At 42.8% G+C, this 17,142-nt stretch overlaps 1 protein-coding gene across 2 annotated transcripts in view; it reads right to left on the bottom strand.

Moving 5' to 3' along the window:
* Positions 1–17,142, bottom strand: part of aspm (assembly factor for spindle microtubules) — a 123,632-nt gene that overhangs the window by 1,867 nt on the left and 104,623 nt on the right. For both annotated transcript variants that reach the window (XM_072511478.1, XM_072511477.1), the window contains 4 exons: positions 16,364–16,555; positions 15,834–16,026; positions 12,213–12,367; positions 3,788–3,964 (listed from right to left, as the gene is read on the bottom strand). In XM_072511478.1, coding sequence (XP_072367579.1) covers positions 3,788–3,964; positions 12,213–12,367; positions 15,834–16,026; positions 16,364–16,555 — 717 coding nt within the window. The remainder of the gene's footprint in view (positions 1–3,787; positions 3,965–12,212; positions 12,368–15,833; positions 16,027–16,363; positions 16,556–17,142) is intronic.

The raw sequence follows: 17,142 nt of genomic DNA, 5'->3' as shown, positions 1-17,142 counted from the left end.
TGCTAGGGCTGGGTCCACAGGTTAGCTGGAGAAGTACGAACCACAGCCAGAAGTTAATAGTTATTATCATAGAATTTACAGTGCAGAAGGAGGCCATTCGGCCCATCGAGTCTGCACCGGCTCTTGGAACGAGCACCCTACCCAAGGTCAACACCGCCACCCTATCCCCATAACCCAGTAACCCCACCCAACACTAAGGGCAATTTTGGACACGAAGGGCAATTTATCATGGCCAATCCACCTAACCTGCACATCTTTGGACTGTGGGAGGAAACCGGAGCACCCGGAGGAAACCCATGCACACACGGGGAGGATGTGCAGACTCCGCACAGACAGTGACCCAAGCCGGAATCGAACCTGGGACCCTGGAGCTGTGAAGCAATTGTGCTATCCACAAGGCTACCGTGCTATTGTACAGAATAATAAAACAGAGTTGTACCATCTACAACCGTGTTGGTTCGTTTGCATATCGGAACACCCAACACCCAGCTTGGCGAAAAGCGTGGCTATTTTTGTGTACAAGTCTTCAGTACTATTGCCGGAATATTGTCAGGTGCCATAGCCATTGCATTAACAAGTGCCTTCAGCCGTTTCTCGATATTACATTGGAGTTGCACGCATTCAGGCAAGTGGACAGTATTTCTTCACATGCCGGACTTATGCCTTATACGCGCTGAACAGGCTTTGGAGAGTCATAAAGTGAGTTAATCTCATAGACATTCCAGTCTCTGACCTGCTCTTTCAGCCACCGTATTTATTTTTTAAAAAAATTTAGAGCACCCAATTAATTTTTTCCAATAAAGGGCAATTTAGTGTGCCCAATCCACCTAGCCTGCACATCTTTGGGTTGTGGGGACAAAACCCATTCAAACACGGGGAGAATGTGCAAACCCCACACACAGTGACCCAGAGCCGGGATCGAACCTGGGACCTCGGTGCTGTGAAGCAGCAATGCTAACCACTGTGCCACCATGCTGCCCCTTGTATTTATGTGGCTAGTCCAGTTATGATTCTGGTCATTGGTAACCCTCAGGATGTTGAGGTATTCTGTTTGACGTCATGGGGAGATGGTTGGATTTTCTCTTGCAGGAGATGATCATTGCCTGGTTCATGTGTGGCATAAATGTAACTTTCTACTTATTAGCCCAAGCCTGAATGTTGCCCAGGTATTGATGTATGAGAGTACAGGTTGCTCAGTATCTGAGGAGTTCACGAATAGTGCCAAACATTGTGCAGTCATCCCCACTCCAGGCCTTATGATGGAGGGATGGTTATTGATGAAGCAGATGCGATGGAATAGCGGGGCCACCCTGCAGCAATGGCCTGGTACAGATGATTGACCTCCAAAAACCACAACACTACGGCAGCACAATGGTTAGCACAGTTGCTTCACGGCTCCAGGGTCCCAGGTTCGATTCCCGGCTAGGTCACGGTCTGCGCGGAGTCTGCACGTTCTCCCCGTGTTTGCGTGGGTTTCCTCCGAGTGCTCCGGTTTCCTCCCAGAGTCCAAAGATGTGTGGGTTAGGTGGATTGGCCATGATAAATTGCCTTCCAAAAAATGTGACGTGGGGGTTACTGGGTTCCGCTCTTTGTATGGGGTGGTGCAGACTCGATGGGCCGAATGGCCTCCTCTGTACTGTAAATTCTATGATCTTCCCTTGTGCTAGATATGACTCAGACTAGTGGGAGTTTCCCCCCCCCATTCCTATTGATTCCTGTTTTGCTAGGGTCAGTTACTGTCACACTTGATCAAACGCTGCCTTGATGCCAAGGACACTTATTCTGACCCTACCTACCTGTTGAGTGAAGCTCTTTTGCCCATGCTTGGACCACGGTTGTAATGAGGTCAGGAGCGAAGTGGCCCTGAGGAAGCCAAACTAAGCTTCTGTGAACAGGTTACTGCTGTGTAAGTGCCGCTTTATTGTACTGTTGATGACCCCTTCCATCACTTTGTTGATAATAGAGACAGTAGACTTATGGGGTGGGAATTGGCCAAGCTGGATTTGTCCGGTGTTTTGTGCAGAGGACATACATGTGGACAATTTTCCGCATTGGTGGGTGGATGCAGGTGTTATAGCTGTACTGGAAAAGCTTGGCGAGAAGCATGGCTATTTTTGTGTACAAGTCTTCAGTACTATTGCCGGAATATTGTCAGGTCCCATAGCCATTGCATTAACAAGTGCCTTCAGCCGTTTCTTGATATTACGTGGAATGAATTGAATTGGCTGAAGATTGACACCCGTGATGCTGGGGATCTCCGGAGGACGCCAAGATGGATCATCAACTCGGCACCTCTGGCTGAAGATTATTGCAAATGCTTCAGCCTTATCATTTGCACTGATGTGCTGGGATCCTCCATCATGGAGAATGGGGATATTTGTGGAGTCTCCTCTTCCAGTGAGTTGCTTAATTATCCACCACCATTCATGACTGGATATGGCAGAACTTTGTGGGTTTGCTTTGTTCTGTCCATTGCATGCTGTTTGACATGAACGTGGTCCTGTGTTAGCTTAACCAGGTTAACACTTCATTTTCATGCAAGACTGGTGTTGCCCCTGGCATATTCTCCTGCATGTTTTATTGAGCCAGGGAAGTTTGAAGACTTAGGCCAGCATGTCATAAACACATAATCTGTGTATTAGTTGAAAATAAAAAACATTTTTCAGTAATTTGATGGCTACATGATTTACAATCATTATCCTTAAAAGTACAACAATGAGACATTCAAATGCAAAAGATAGATAGGTTGATTTTATTCAAAGTTGTCACCTTTGATCTCAAGGATACGCGAAACATCCTCAAGAAAGGGTAACATTACAAACGCCCACAACTGTCATAAAGGTGCTTTACCGTCAGTAGACACTGAAGGATTAGGTTGGGATCTATTTAAAGTGTTTCAAATTTCAGATGGTGCTCTTCGTCACCGATGCATGGAGGGATAGATCTTGCTATTTGTGTATTAACGTGGCTGAATCTTGGAGTCTAAAGTCCATTGATCTCTTGCATTTATGTATTTTAAAATTAATTTTCCTAGGTTTCATTACTTAGAACTGGAATTTGCATGTCAATTGGAATCTTGTCACTTATGATGGGAATGTTATTGAACCCCATAATGAGTTATTCACAAATTAAATATTTATAAGCTAAAGAACATCTACCTCTCAGCACATGGAGAAGGTTTTGTGGGTCAAGCTTGGTCAAATAAGCTAAATGCCAGTTTCAGACTTGATGTAATTAATTTGTCACAGGAACAAAGCTCAGAATTACAAAAGGAAAGAGAAAATGGAATTTGTGCAGTGGGTTATATATTTTCAGTGCTTGCTATATAGCTTTTCCTAATTGGCTGGAATATTGTAAATATTTAGTATAGCTGCCATCACCTTTTCTGTAATATTTGCAGATGTCAACTCTCTTAACTTCTTTAAGTAGAGCTTTAAAAGCTGAGGAGTCCCGAGATGGTAAATACAAAAGAGGTTTAATTCGACAACAAAAGTAAAGGCCACAATGCAGCTTACAGCTCCAAGGCCCCAAACGGGACTACAGTTTTAGCCAGTCCCAGTTCGACTTTTATAGGTTGATTTCCAAGAGTCCCAGCCTATCGCATAAATTATGTGTTTTACAACTATGCTTCGTCAGCCTATTCTTCAGATTAATTGTTGTAAAATATATTGGTTGGTATTTAACATCAAGAAGCAAAACAGCCAAATGAAATGAAAAACCGGTTTTAAACTGGGTACAACATTGTCAAAATGTTTTACAACATATATTTTAAGGTGCATGTACTCACCAATGCCCTCTGCGAATCCTTTGATAGAAGGGCCAGTAAACAGCACACCTTAGTAAAAATGCTGCCACACTTGTCTGACGTCTTGTCACCAGATTTTCCTCTGTACATGTGTAACAGGTCGAGTAACATATTAATGGAATTGTCCACTTCATATACCACTGCGGATGTTTTCTGATACTGGAGATCATGAAATCAAAATGCAAATTTATTCATTCATAGCTAAAACTAAACTAATTTTTTATGCTGAATACAAAAAGAAAACCTAAAAAGGGAACAGCCAGTTTACAATTATTTGATCAAGCATACATCCACATTATGTTCTACAAGTGATAAAAGTTATTATATATTGCAAAACAGGAAAAAACAGGAAGGTGGGGGTATGCAGTGGAATAATTGTGTGATTCAGTGGCATACTCTGGTTCACCATTAAAACCATTTGAATGTATACAGCTTGGTAAAATCCTGAATATTACTTCAGTGGAATGAGTGAACAATTGTCATTCAAGGCCTCATGGTGTCAAATAAATTAAAATGCGCAGATTAAGCCTTTTTTTCCCCCCAATGTAATTTTTTTAAAAAAGGCAGAAAATATTAACTGGGATCTGTAATTGGATCTTTCGGAGTCAAACATGATACTCAAAGGAATCATTAACCAGAAAATAAAAGCCAATGCATCAGGCCAACATATTTCTTAGCACACAAATGAAATACTGCAAGTTCATTCTTAGTGCCAATGGTCATAATTAAATCAGTGGGGTCAACAGCAGACGCTAAAGACATTCCAAATAGCATACAAGAAGGTTCCTATGGAAAGGGAAGCCCATTGGATAATGCACATGAGGCTCTTTTACCTTGTTTCAGGTACAAAAAGAGGGCATTGTCTGCACTTCAAGTGGGTAAATTAAAAAGTTCAGATGAGGCGTTTGTTGTACGAAGAGAGATTGAACAGTCTAGGCCTATACGCTCTGGAGGTTAGGAGAATGAGGGGAGATAACATTGAGATATCCAAGATGATAAACGGTATGGATAAAGTAGACGTGGAGCAGATGCTTCCTCTTGTGGGGTATTCTAGAATGAGAGGTCAGTCTTAGGATAAGAGGTGGCAAATTTAAAATAGAGCCGAGGAGAAACTACTTCTCCCAAAGGGTTGTGGATCTGTGGAGTTCGCTACCCCAGAGTGCAGTGAATGCAGGGACAGTGAGTAAATTTAAGGAGTTAGACAGATTTTTAATTGGTAATGATTGAAGGGTTATGGAAAACTTGCAGGACAGTGGAGCTAAGGGCAGGATGAGATCAGCCATGATTGAATGGTGGAGCAGACTTCATGGGCCAAATGGCTTAATTCTGCTCTTATATCCCATATCTTATGAATAGGAATTGCAGTGAGTGGATTAGGTGGGAGATGAGGCGGTGTTTCCCTGACGTGGATTGAGATAGAGATTAAGCCAGCGGCATGACTGTGGCATGTTGAGCCACATGCTGACCTAGGGCAGGTGCTCACTTGTAATAGATTTGCCAGGCCATGAATATACATTAGTGTAAAAAAACTTTTAGAATTATATTCTGCCTTCAAGATAAATACAGAACTACATATAAATCTTGTGGCATCTGGTTCACATTTGTTTAAAGGCGGCGTGCAAGTTATCTTTGTGTCTAAGGTCAATGGTTTTCTTTGCTAAACTCTGCAGCACAAAGGTGTGGGTGGGTTGGGAGGGGCGGGGGGGGGGGGGGGGGGAGGAGAATGGTGTCTTTCACGGAGGCTTGGCATCAGCATGTAAAAGTCAGGGTTGCAAGGTTCAGAGAGTGGTTGGGGCATTGAGGCTCGGAAGAGGGAAAGGCCTCGTATCCTTGGTGCAACGGGGGAGGTGCGAGAAGAGTGGTGGGGATAAGCTTGAAGGTGATAGGGGCAAGTGGAAGGTAACAATCAAGTTCTATCATAAACCTCACAATGACCAATTTTGTAATGTCTCCAGGAGCACAAGAGGTGCCAGGATGGAGGATCAAAGTGAGAGGGGGCACAGTGCACAGTGGGTGGAATTTTGGTTGAAGACCACAGAAGGGAAGTCTCACTGCTCATCAGTTCTCGGAAGAAATGTAATGTATGGACACATATGTTATAACAACGTCTACCTTCCTCACATGGTTCAACTGAAATATCTCTAGGTCTCAGATGCCCAATATTCCTGCAACCTCAGGAACAGGAGATGGGGATGTGATAAAGGACAGCTCTTGCCAGTCAACGACAAAGGCTGTGATGCCAGCAGCATGCAGCGCCAGAGTTCAGGTTGCAGCCATCTAGGTATGGCACTGTTGAGGAATGACACTGGCACTTGGCAGCAAAGTTCTGATCGTGATGCAGAGACTCACATTTTCTTCTGGGAAGTTCTTTTGTAGCCTGTCAATAGCTGCAGAATTGTCAGCCGATGGTGGATTCCATCAATGAAAAACCTCCTCCGCTGCAAAAATGCACATCTTGCCCATGCATGCAGTCTACACAGATTTTATTAGATTCATGTAAGAAATGGACAAGAGCAAGGGAGAGGAAATGGCCCATAATTCTGGTTACACCACCGGAATGGAATGCCACATTTAAAATTCAACACATTATTTCTGTGAGCAAATGATCATGCTATGGACCAGGTTCCAAAGGGACGTGTTGGAAGCAAATAGTATTGGTTGGTTCATATGCCAAGTGTGATCTTATCCGTTCTCTTGGTAAGGATGGCTTTGATGTATTGTGTTCAACAAAGAACATCAAGCTATGTTGATTAACAAAGCTAATTTACTAACACTACTTTTAACTAGATTTGAACGTCTTCCCAAGGACAAAGGTTGCTCAATAAACTATGCTATAACTTTATCTACAGAACTCCAGAATACACAGCTACTCTCTCTCACGCCTAAACAGCTTCTCTCCCAGAATCAAGGGAGCCACGTGATCTACGTGACTGCTATTAATTACCATCCAGTGGTTAGATGTATTAACATGAATTTGTTAACTCTCCATCTCCCATACAATATCCATATTGTTACATCCCCTTTCTTTGAAGATGTTTGGAGACTTGTACAAACATATTTATATGGTATGAGCATTGTTTGTTCTATACATGGTTAAATGGTTACTGCCCATTTGTGAACAATTTTTTTTTTTTTTTATAAAACAAAAAAGTCCACAAGTTGAGTCTGTCTGGTTTCTTTTTGATACATGCGGATCGTCTCAACCGTGGTGGTTCAACAGATGTCATTATCTTCACTGCAGTCACATCTCGCTGTTGTGCTGTAGAAGTTGTCTTGAGTAAGTCTGCGTCAAGCTCTATATGTGGAAATATAGGTTGAGCTGTCTTCACTTTGAGAAGCGCTCTACGATTCCTTTATAGGATTGAACCTCCGTCTGTCAGAACGATGTACGAGTGTGGAGCTGCCTGGCGAATCTCCCGTGCCATGCAGGACCATCCTCCTGTCGGAATCTGAACCTGCACATTATCTCCTGGCTCTAGCGTTGCTAGATCCTTCGCTATCCTGCTGTCGTAATGTTGCTTGTTTTGCTTCATCTTCTGTACAGCATCGTCATTATCAGGATCTGCGGTAGGCAAATATGGTAATGTAGTACGTAGCTGTCAATTCATCAGGTGTGCTGTTGAAAATCTAGTAGCTAATGGCGTAGATCTGTAGCCGAGTAAAGCTAAGAATGGATCACTTCTGGAATCCAATGCTTTTTTGAGCACACCTTTTTCAGCTTTCCCATTAGATTTTGGATCGAGTGGGCTAGAAGTGACATGCTGAAAATTGCATCGTTGAGAATTCTGTCCAATCACAGCTGTCAAAACATGGACCGTCGTCAGTCATGACAGTTAATAGGATTCCGTGCCTTGCAAAAACCTCTTTTGTAGCTTTTATGACGAACTGGAATTGGGCAATTTGATCACCTCAGGGTAATTCGAGAAGTAGTCCATGATTAATTGTAGAAAGGAATTTAGTGTGCGGATTAGTTGCCCGCTTAAGGGTATTCATTTCTATCTAGTTGCTTGGCTATATTTTAGAAGAATAGGGACTTGGCAAAGCATGATGGGATATTTAGCCATATTTTGTTTTATTCTGTATAAACGTTTTGGAAGGTCGTATAATGTAAACAATGTGCAGCTGCGCAGCTTTTTTTTTGACAGCCTGTTTTGAATTTTGTTTTAGATAAGAGACAGAGAACATACCAAGGTCTGTTTTGTAAAACATGGCCGCGGCAGCTTTTTTTTGTTCTCGAGGTTGTTTACTTCATGGTATAAATATGTACTCTTAATACTGTAATACAGTGGATTCTGGAATGGCCTTTTGACCATCTCAGCCTCTCCACGATTCGTGCTTAAATTAAACCTTTAGCGAAACTCGAAGTACCTGGCTTTTTATTTCCACGACATTAATAGATAATCATTTCCATTGAAGTAAAACAGGTTGATGCCAACCTTTGACCATGGAGTCTTGAGTATTTATTTCTGCTGGTGTGACTGTTGACAAGTTTTGCTTGCTGAGACAAGGTTATCAATATCTTCATTAATATCTGGCCAATATACTGATTGACAAGCTCTTTGTTTGCACTTTTCCCAGTGTGTAGGCTAACTTGAAGTCATACCTTTGAAGTTTCATTATCATACAGACACATCATTCAAGTTATTCTTGATGATTGATGATCCGTTTCCACTGTAAAGGTGGGTAACCCATACACATGGTTATGGAATTTGTCCACTCCAGTGAGGAGACCCAAACATTCTTTTTCAATTTGCACATAGCACTGTTTGGTCGGTGTCATCGCTCTCGAGGCATATGCAATTGGTTACCATTGTCTGTCAGATGTTTGCTGTAGCAGCACAGCTCCTATGCCGTCCTTGCTTACATCTGTAGATATCTTTGTGGTACTCTTAGAATTAAAGAAAGACAGAACTGGTGCTGTGCTGAGTGCTGTCTTTAAGTCAGACCACTCCTTTTCGTGTTCTTCACACCATGCGAATACAACATTTTTTCGTATTAGCTGTCTCAGAGCCGTAGTACGTGATGATACATTTGGAATGAACTTTCCCAGGAAGTTTACTACACCTAGCAGTCTAAGAACCGCTTTTTTGTCTTTAGGAGAAGACATTTTGTTGAAAGCTGCAGCTTTCTCAGTGTCAGGCTGCACACCTTGAGCTGAAATCTGATCACCTAAAAACGTGAGTTTGGAGATACCAATTGACATTTAGGTTTAAACCAAACTTCTCTATTCGCTGCATGGCTTAAAGAAGTCTTGCGTTGTGTTCTTCGAGTTGCTGGCCATATGATGATACTGTCAACATATACTCTGACGCCTGCAATCCTTCTATCATTTGTTCCATCGCCCGATGAAATATGTCTGATGCTGATATGATACCAAAAGGCATTCGATTAAAGCAGTACCTTCCATACGGAGTGTCGAAAGTACTAGTTTACTGCTGGCTTAATCGAACTGGAGAGGCTAAAACCCTCTAAAGCAATCTAGTTTCGTGAAAATTCCGACACCTGACATTTCCCTCGTGATCGCTTCACGTTTGGGAATCGACGAGTGTTCCCTCTTTATATTTTGGTTGAGATCCTTCTTAGGTCGCCATTTACTTTCTTGATGCACATTATCGAACTAATCCAGTCAGTTGGTTCTACCACTTTTGTGAAGATCCCCAGCTGCTGCATCCAGTTTCAGGCATTCCCTCAAGGGAGCTGGTACCTACCTTGGTAGATGAATAACTGGCTTGGCATTCTCTCGAAGTGGTATTTATAGTTGAATGGCAACGTACCCGTTCCATGAAAAATATTAGGAAACTTGTTAATAATGGCATCAATTTGGTCTTTTACATTGGCTGAGATCTTGTCTGAACTGTGAATGTGCTTCACCAGCTGCAGTAGCTCGCACGCCTGTACACCCAACAATGAACATCGTTTTGGTCCCACAACCTCAAATTTGATAGGCATCTTCATGTCTTTGACCTGAACCGTGAGATAGCATGTCCCCAATGTGGTAAGAACATTGCCACTGTAGTCCCGCAACTGACAGTCGTTTTCGTCAATTTTAGGTTTTATTTTCAGTTTGGCCATGTCTGATTGATTTACCAAATTAGCTTGTGCACCGGTATCCAGTTTAATTTGAATACTGGTTCCGTTAATTTTTAATGCGATCGCCCACTGATCATGATCGTGAACAATTGAGATTGGTTTTAAATTGTCTGCATCGGAAATTGCCTGTGTATCTTCATTTACACTTTCAACTATTTTGACAAAGAAAGAGTCTTCAAAATCGTATTCATCTTGCATAGTCCTCGGTTTACTCGCTTTAAATTTCACGTTTGTTTAAACTTCTTTCTTGTACAGCTCTTCCTTTTGTAACTGTACTTATCTTCTTAAATTGTTGCGATGTAGTTCCCATTCGACACGGAGAAGAAAAGTGATTAAGCCTGTGAAACTTTGCACAGGTTTTACCGAACGATGGGCTTTTTAAAAAACCTGGTGGGCAGGGCCACGTTTGCATGTCATGATGTTCCTGAAGTCATGCTCAAAATGGCCACGGGTCTGGAGTGCGCTGCTTTTTCAAGTGCGCCACAGCATCAATGGCGTCGGCCACGTTGTTCGTTTTCGCAGCACTTTCACGGATCAATATTTCAGAATATTGATTTTCCGCCAGTTCCCTTGCCCGATTAATACTAATGGTGTCTTCTAACGTTAACTTTGATTGTCTCAGTAATCTCTAACGCAGCTTTCCGCTTTTAACTCCATATACAATCTGATCACGCAGAAGGGAGCCTCATAATATGGTAAAATTGCAGGTTTGCGCTTTAAGCCGGAGATCTGTAATAAAGCAGTCAAGCAATTCACCTGCTTTCTGGACTCTTTTCCTAAAAACATATCTTTCAAAAGTTTCATTTATCTGAAGCTCGCAATGCTTGTCGAACATTTCAATTACTTTACTATATATTTTTTAGTCATGGTCATTCTCGAAATGGAATGAGTTGAAAATCGAGGTCTTGTGATCCATCCATTGTAAAAAACAATGCAATTTTCTGCTGGTCGCTTCGAGGTCTAAGGCTGAGATATATAATTTAAACTGCAGTTTGAAATTTTTCCAGTTAATGGCAACTTTACCCGATATCCGGAATTGCTTTGGACTCTGCAAACCCTCTATTTCTCTTTGACTGGGCTGTTTTTTCCGACATTACAGCCTTCCACGAGATTGTTGAGATCGCAGCTTGCTGGAGTTTTTTTTCTTCTTCCTTCGCAAGTATTTCTTTCGCACAGGATTTTTTTCCTTCTCTCTAAACCTTTCTATTCTACCTTAGGAAGTTCCCCTGGTACTATGTGATGTTCTCTATTCTCTTGGTAAGGATGGCTTTGACATGTAGTGTTCCAAGAACATCAAGCTATGTTGATTAACAAAGGTCATTTTTTAACACTACTTTTAACTAGATACATCTTCCCAATTGCAAAGGTTGCTCAATAAAGTATGCTATAACTTTATCTACAGAACTCCAGAATACACAACTACTCTCACCCCTAAACAGCTTCTCCCCCAGAATCAAGGGAGTCACGTGATCTACGTGACTGCTCTTGATTACCATCTGGTGGTTAGATGTATTTACATGAAATTGTTAACTCTCCATCTCCCATACAATATCCATATTGTTACATCCCCTTCCTTTGAAGATGTTTGGAGACATGTGCAAACATATTTACATGGTATGAGCATTGTATGTTCTATACATGGTTAAATGGTTACTGTCCATTTGTGAACAATTTTTCTTTTTAAAAAAAAAAGTTCACAAGTTGAGTCTGGTTTCTTTTTGATACGCGTGGACCTTCTCAATCGTAGTGGTTCAACAGATGTCATTGTCTTCACTGCAGTCACAACATCTCGCTGTCGTGCTGTAGAAGTTGCCTTGATTAGATCTGTGTTAAACTCGATGTGTGGAAATACAGGTTGAGTTGTCTTCAGTTTGAGAAGTGCTCTACGATTCCTTGGTAGGATTGAACCTTCGGCGCGCGCGCACACACACAGTGGGCTTGTTCAGCGTCAGCCCATTATTCTTAAAGCTTTCCAATACTCATGTTCCCTTGTCTCAATTTTATATCAGCTGTAGACCAAATGATAACAATCGGAAATAAAATCTAGACAACTAAGCTAGCCTCCTGATTAGAACAGTCAAATTGTGTTTAATTACACAAGGCAATTAAAAATGTATTTGGGTTGAAGAGTGTATAGTTGCAGCAAGTCAACTATACACCCACATACGGAGTACCAATTTAAATTGAATATATTTCTTTCTTTACATCTTTTATGAAAAAGGAGGCTATCCGCACCAACTTTCATGAAAATCCTCACTTGTTTTTTTAACACAAAAATAATTTTATAGTGGTTAATGCCATTTAAAACAGGTAGTACCTTTGAAAGATTGAGCAGAACTTGAACGGCACACTTAATAACATCCATAGAAGGCACACTGCGGTTACAACTCTTGATCAAAATCAAGATAATAGGTGTTGCTCCACTTCGGGCGAGATTTTCACAGCAAATGGGAGATAACCTAGTTGCAACCTCTGAAAATAAATTAACAAATGAATCATATTAAAATTAGGAAATGTTTTGTAACTAGGATTAACAAATACATTTATGAAATTAGTAACGAAGATCAATGCCCACTTGAACAGCACAACAGCAAGATGTGACTGCAGTTAAACATGAAAAAACAGCTTAAAAACACTCGACAGAGAAGACAATGAGCATCTGCAACCTCCCTTTCAAGTGCTTGAAGGTGTTGTCACCTCCCAACACAGTGTTCATCTTTCCAGCATCTAAGTGTGTGAACATTTTCAAACATGTTTTAATCTCTGCACTAGCAGTGAAAGAATACTAATCCGTCACAAATTGAAACCTTGATGATCAGGATGCCCTACCACTCATTATCATTGACTCGTCACCTGACATAGTTGATCTCATCTTATTTCTCCACTACAACTCTTCAGCTGCCCAGTTGAACGGGACAATCCTCACCTGGTTCTACTCTTACCTTTTCAGTTGTAACCAAAGAATCTTTTGTTAAGGTGGAAGTCGGCAGAGATCGCATCAGAGAAGTTCAGATGATCAAATGTAGATTAGCATGTTATCATCAATGGGATAAAGGCAGAAGTCAAAGCAAGCAAGGTGCAGAGAGGGAATCATAGTAATTAATATCAGGTCTTGATTGACAGGCTGTTAAGATTCTGCACATTCCAGGTTAGCAAAATTTGAGAAACCTTGATTCAGCTATAATCTGTTGTTGAACAGACTATACGAATTCCATACGGTCATATGATACAAGAGTAATGGTAGGAGAGAGAGAGAGAAACACATTCCGAGGAAAATCAGTGACTGGAGTAAATTGTTGCTCAAATGCTGTGATGTATTGAGCCTCACCAATACCAAATATAAACAACTGCTACCAGTACAGTGTCAACTTTTGGACTTCCGGTGGCGGCAATGGTTACACATTTGGTGGCTCCAGCTAGAGGTGAATTTATTTGGTCCTTCCCCACCCTAACTGGGTGGTGTTTTGAGGGCAAAATGTGCACAAATGTCCAGTGAATGTAATGCTCCTCTGATGGGGTTGGTATATGGCTCATCGGACGATGAGTGCGACGAGGAGGAGAGAGCAGTTGGGGCAGGAAAGTTTTCATGTGCACCACAGATGGAGATGGCGGAGAGCAAGGGGACAGCGTTGTCCTCCCAGTGGTCGACAGATCAGCTGCTAGAGTTCCTAAATGGCAAATTCCAACAGCAGAGCAAGAAGGCCTTAGAGGATTTGGCCACGGTGGTGGAGCTGCTTAGGGCGGTGATTGAGCAGGTGGACCGGAGACAGGAGTCTCAGTGCCTGGCGATCCAAAATGTGGGGGAGTCGGTAGTGGCGCATGAGGATCGGCTGAACTCTCTGGAGGCGGAGATGGAGATGGTAAGCAGCCAGGAGAGAGAAGTTGGAGGATCTTCAAAACCGCTCCAGAAGGCAAAATAGGAGGATCGTGGGGATGATCGAAGGCATCGAAAGTGCGGAGGCCGCCACATTTGTGGCAAGCATGTTGGGGGAGGGGGCCTTTGACTGGCCCCTCGAGGTGGATTGGGCGCACAGGGTGCGGAAGAGGCTGCAGTGGGGGAGCCGCCGAGGGCGATGGTGGTGAGCCTGCATTGGTTCTTGGATAAAGAGATTTTGAGGTGGGCGAGGCAAACCAAGAAGTGCACCTGAGAGGGGAAAAGAGCTGCGGATTTATCAAGACCTGGGTGTGGAGCAGGCCAAGTGGAGGGCCAGGTACAAATCCGCTAAAGAAGAGGGTGAAGTTTGAGATGTTGTACCCTGCCTGCTTGTGAGTAAAAGCAGGAATTTTATTAAGACTCGCCGGAGGAGGCGATGAGAGACCATGGACTGGGAGGAGTGTGAAGACATTGAACTTTGGAGGAGTTCGGTGTAAATTGTGGGGCACATTGGGGGGGTGGATTGGAGCATGTGCCTTTCGTTTTTCTTTGGTTTTGGGAGGGTTGGGGGGTGGACCGTGAAGGTGAGGGGGTGTCAAAGGCCTTGGTGGGGGGCCACCATGCTAGCTGGGCGGGTTTGTTAACGGGAGTGAAGTGGGGGCTGTCAGGAGGAAGGTGTGGGGGAGGGAGGAACATGTTAATTCTTCGTTTGGATGGATGAGTCGGAGGGAGGGAGGGGGGAGTGAAAGAAAGAAGGGTTGCTGACATGGGTGTGGTTAGTGTGGCTCAGTTGAAAAGGGAGAGCTGGCGGTGGATATCTGCTGGCGGGCCTGGAGGGGTGCATGATGTGGGTTGTCGGGAGTCCGACTCCAGGTTCATTATATGGAATGTACAAGGGTTCAATGGACCGGTTAAAAGATTGCGTGTTTTAGCACATTTGAGGAGTTTGAAGGCGGACGTTGCGTTTTTGCTGGAGACGCACCTGAAGGGGGATCAATAGAGGCTGTAGGGCAGGTGTTCCACAAGGGGTTAGACAAGAATACGAGGGGGATGGTGCTGTTAGCTAATAGGAAAGTGGCGTTTGAGGTGGGAGCATTGTGGCCGATCTGGAGCGTCATATGATGGCCAGTGGGAAATTGGAGGGGTTGGTTTGCCAGTAGTCCTGGTAAATGTTCATGCCCCGAAATGGAATGACATGGACTTTATGAGGCAGGTGTTAGGGAGGTTCTCAGACCTGGTCACGCATAAGCTGATCATGGAGGAGCGATGAGTATGGGGAAAAGGCGAGTAGGATGCTGGCCCACCAGCTGAGGAAGCAGGCAGTGGCGAGGGAGATTGGTAGGGTGAGGGATGAGAAGGGTAAGGTTCGTACAGACCCAGAGGGGTGAATGGGGTATTTGAGGCCCCCCACCCCATGTTGTCGCAGGCATCCATCTCCCTGATTTTGAAGAAAGATAAAGACCCAGAGCAGTGTGGGTTGTACCGCCCGATATTGCTGCTGGATGGTAATGCAAAGTTGTTGGCGATGATGTTGGCGTCGTGGATAGAGGACTGTGTGCTGCGGGTGATAGGGGAAGACCAGACAAAATCCACATATTTTGGACGCGTTATGTCCGACATTCTGGGGGTTGCCGAGTCCAAAGGTGGCGATATTCAGTGTGCTGGAAGATCCGGGAGTCCAGGTGGGGAAAGGGGCCAATATATTGGCCTTTGCATCCCTGATAGCCCAGAGATGGATCTTGTTGTGTCAGTGGGACTTGGAGCTGCCAAAGGCAGGGGTGTGGGCGAGTGACCTGGCAGAGTTCCTGCGGTTGGAGAAGGTCAAGTTCGCTTTGCAGGGGTCAGAGGAGGTGGTGACCCAGAGATGGAAACTGTTCAGTGATTTCTTCAAGGTGGAGGGTCAATGTCCAAGTTTCACTCCCAAAGTTTAAAATTTAAAATAGATAGTTTATCTTTCTCAGCACTCCAGTGATAGACTCAATTAAAACCAATGTTAATAAATAAAGTGCATCGTTGGCTAATTTTATTGTATTGCACAAATGAAGGAAATGGAAATATACAAACCTAAATGCTGTAAAGCTGCAAGAATGTGAGGGAAATGTTTGAATTTAAGAATGTAATCCAGAGCTACAGCTGTTCTATTACACAATTTCTGCTCCTCAGTGCTGTTCTGATTAGCTCGTTCAATGCGGCGCCGGATAGTAATTATTTGGTGATAGTTGTTTTTCTTGCGCAAGCAATATCCCTTCCACAAAGCCTACAAAATTAGAAAAATAATTTTGATATTTTCTTTGACAAATAAGTTAATAATTCCAATAAACTTAAATTCGATCAAGATCATACTGTGGTACATTTATAAAGCCCAATAATTCAAGTGCAGCAATGCAAATCAGCATTACAACTGTTTTCAAATCAATTGATTTCAAATCACTATGTAGACTTTAAAGTCAAATAATCTTTTACAATCTCTAAAAATAACCAGAAAACTAAATTCAATAAAGGTGAATTTTCTGTCTCATGGGTTGTTCAGGTGCCCAGGTAAAACAAATGAATTAACTGCCACCAACAGCCAACCACAATTAAAGCTCGAGTACCTGTATTTTGGTAATTCCAACATGAACTCTTTGTTTCCGAGTTTTATAAAGAAAGCGTCTTGTATTTTTCTGAATTACGACAGCAGCTCTGTAACGTCGCATGAGCCAGACCCTCATAGTTCGCTGTACTACAATGATCTTCCGACGATCATCCAGGTACCTGCTGCGTTGAAGACAAGTTCTGAACCATCTCTATAATGAAATATATGTAATAAGTTAACAAATAACCACCTCAAATCAGCAGAACAATCAGGGGGAACCTTTGTTACCATTCAATCAAAAATGGATTTGGGAACAGCTCGACAAATAGTAAAATAAACTTTGGGTTAAATAAATAGCTCAAGCAGAATGGGTGGACAAATAATAATTCATGGTAATGAAGTATTGTTGTAACAGGAGTACACAAGATCACTACTTACAAACCACAAACTGGTAGCAGCAACTTAACTGAGCAGTACCAATAGGTTTGAGATAGCTAGAATCTGAGTCAGAAGGCTGAGGGCTCAAGTCAAAACTTATGGTTTGAGCTCAAAAATCAAGGCTCACACTTCGGTGATGCCTCATCGGTGGAGGTGCCACATTTCAGAAGAGGTTCGCTTCTGCAGGTCAGGCAAGACAAAAAAGATTCTACATCCTGGTCAACATTTATTACTCAGGCATGACCAGGAAAACAGACCTTCAAGTTTTTCCATTCACTTTAGAATTTTGCTGTGTACAGCAGGCCATCTCATTTATCACACAATAGTGACTTTACTCATGAAGGATTCCAATGGATATGA

The sequence above is a fragment of the Scyliorhinus torazame genome, chromosome 7, assembly GCF_047496885.1.
Source record: "Scyliorhinus torazame isolate Kashiwa2021f chromosome 7, sScyTor2.1, whole genome shotgun sequence".
In the NCBI taxonomy this organism is placed as follows: domain Eukaryota; kingdom Metazoa; phylum Chordata; class Chondrichthyes; order Carcharhiniformes; family Scyliorhinidae; genus Scyliorhinus; species Scyliorhinus torazame.
This window is presented reverse-complemented; position numbering and strand designations above follow the sequence as displayed.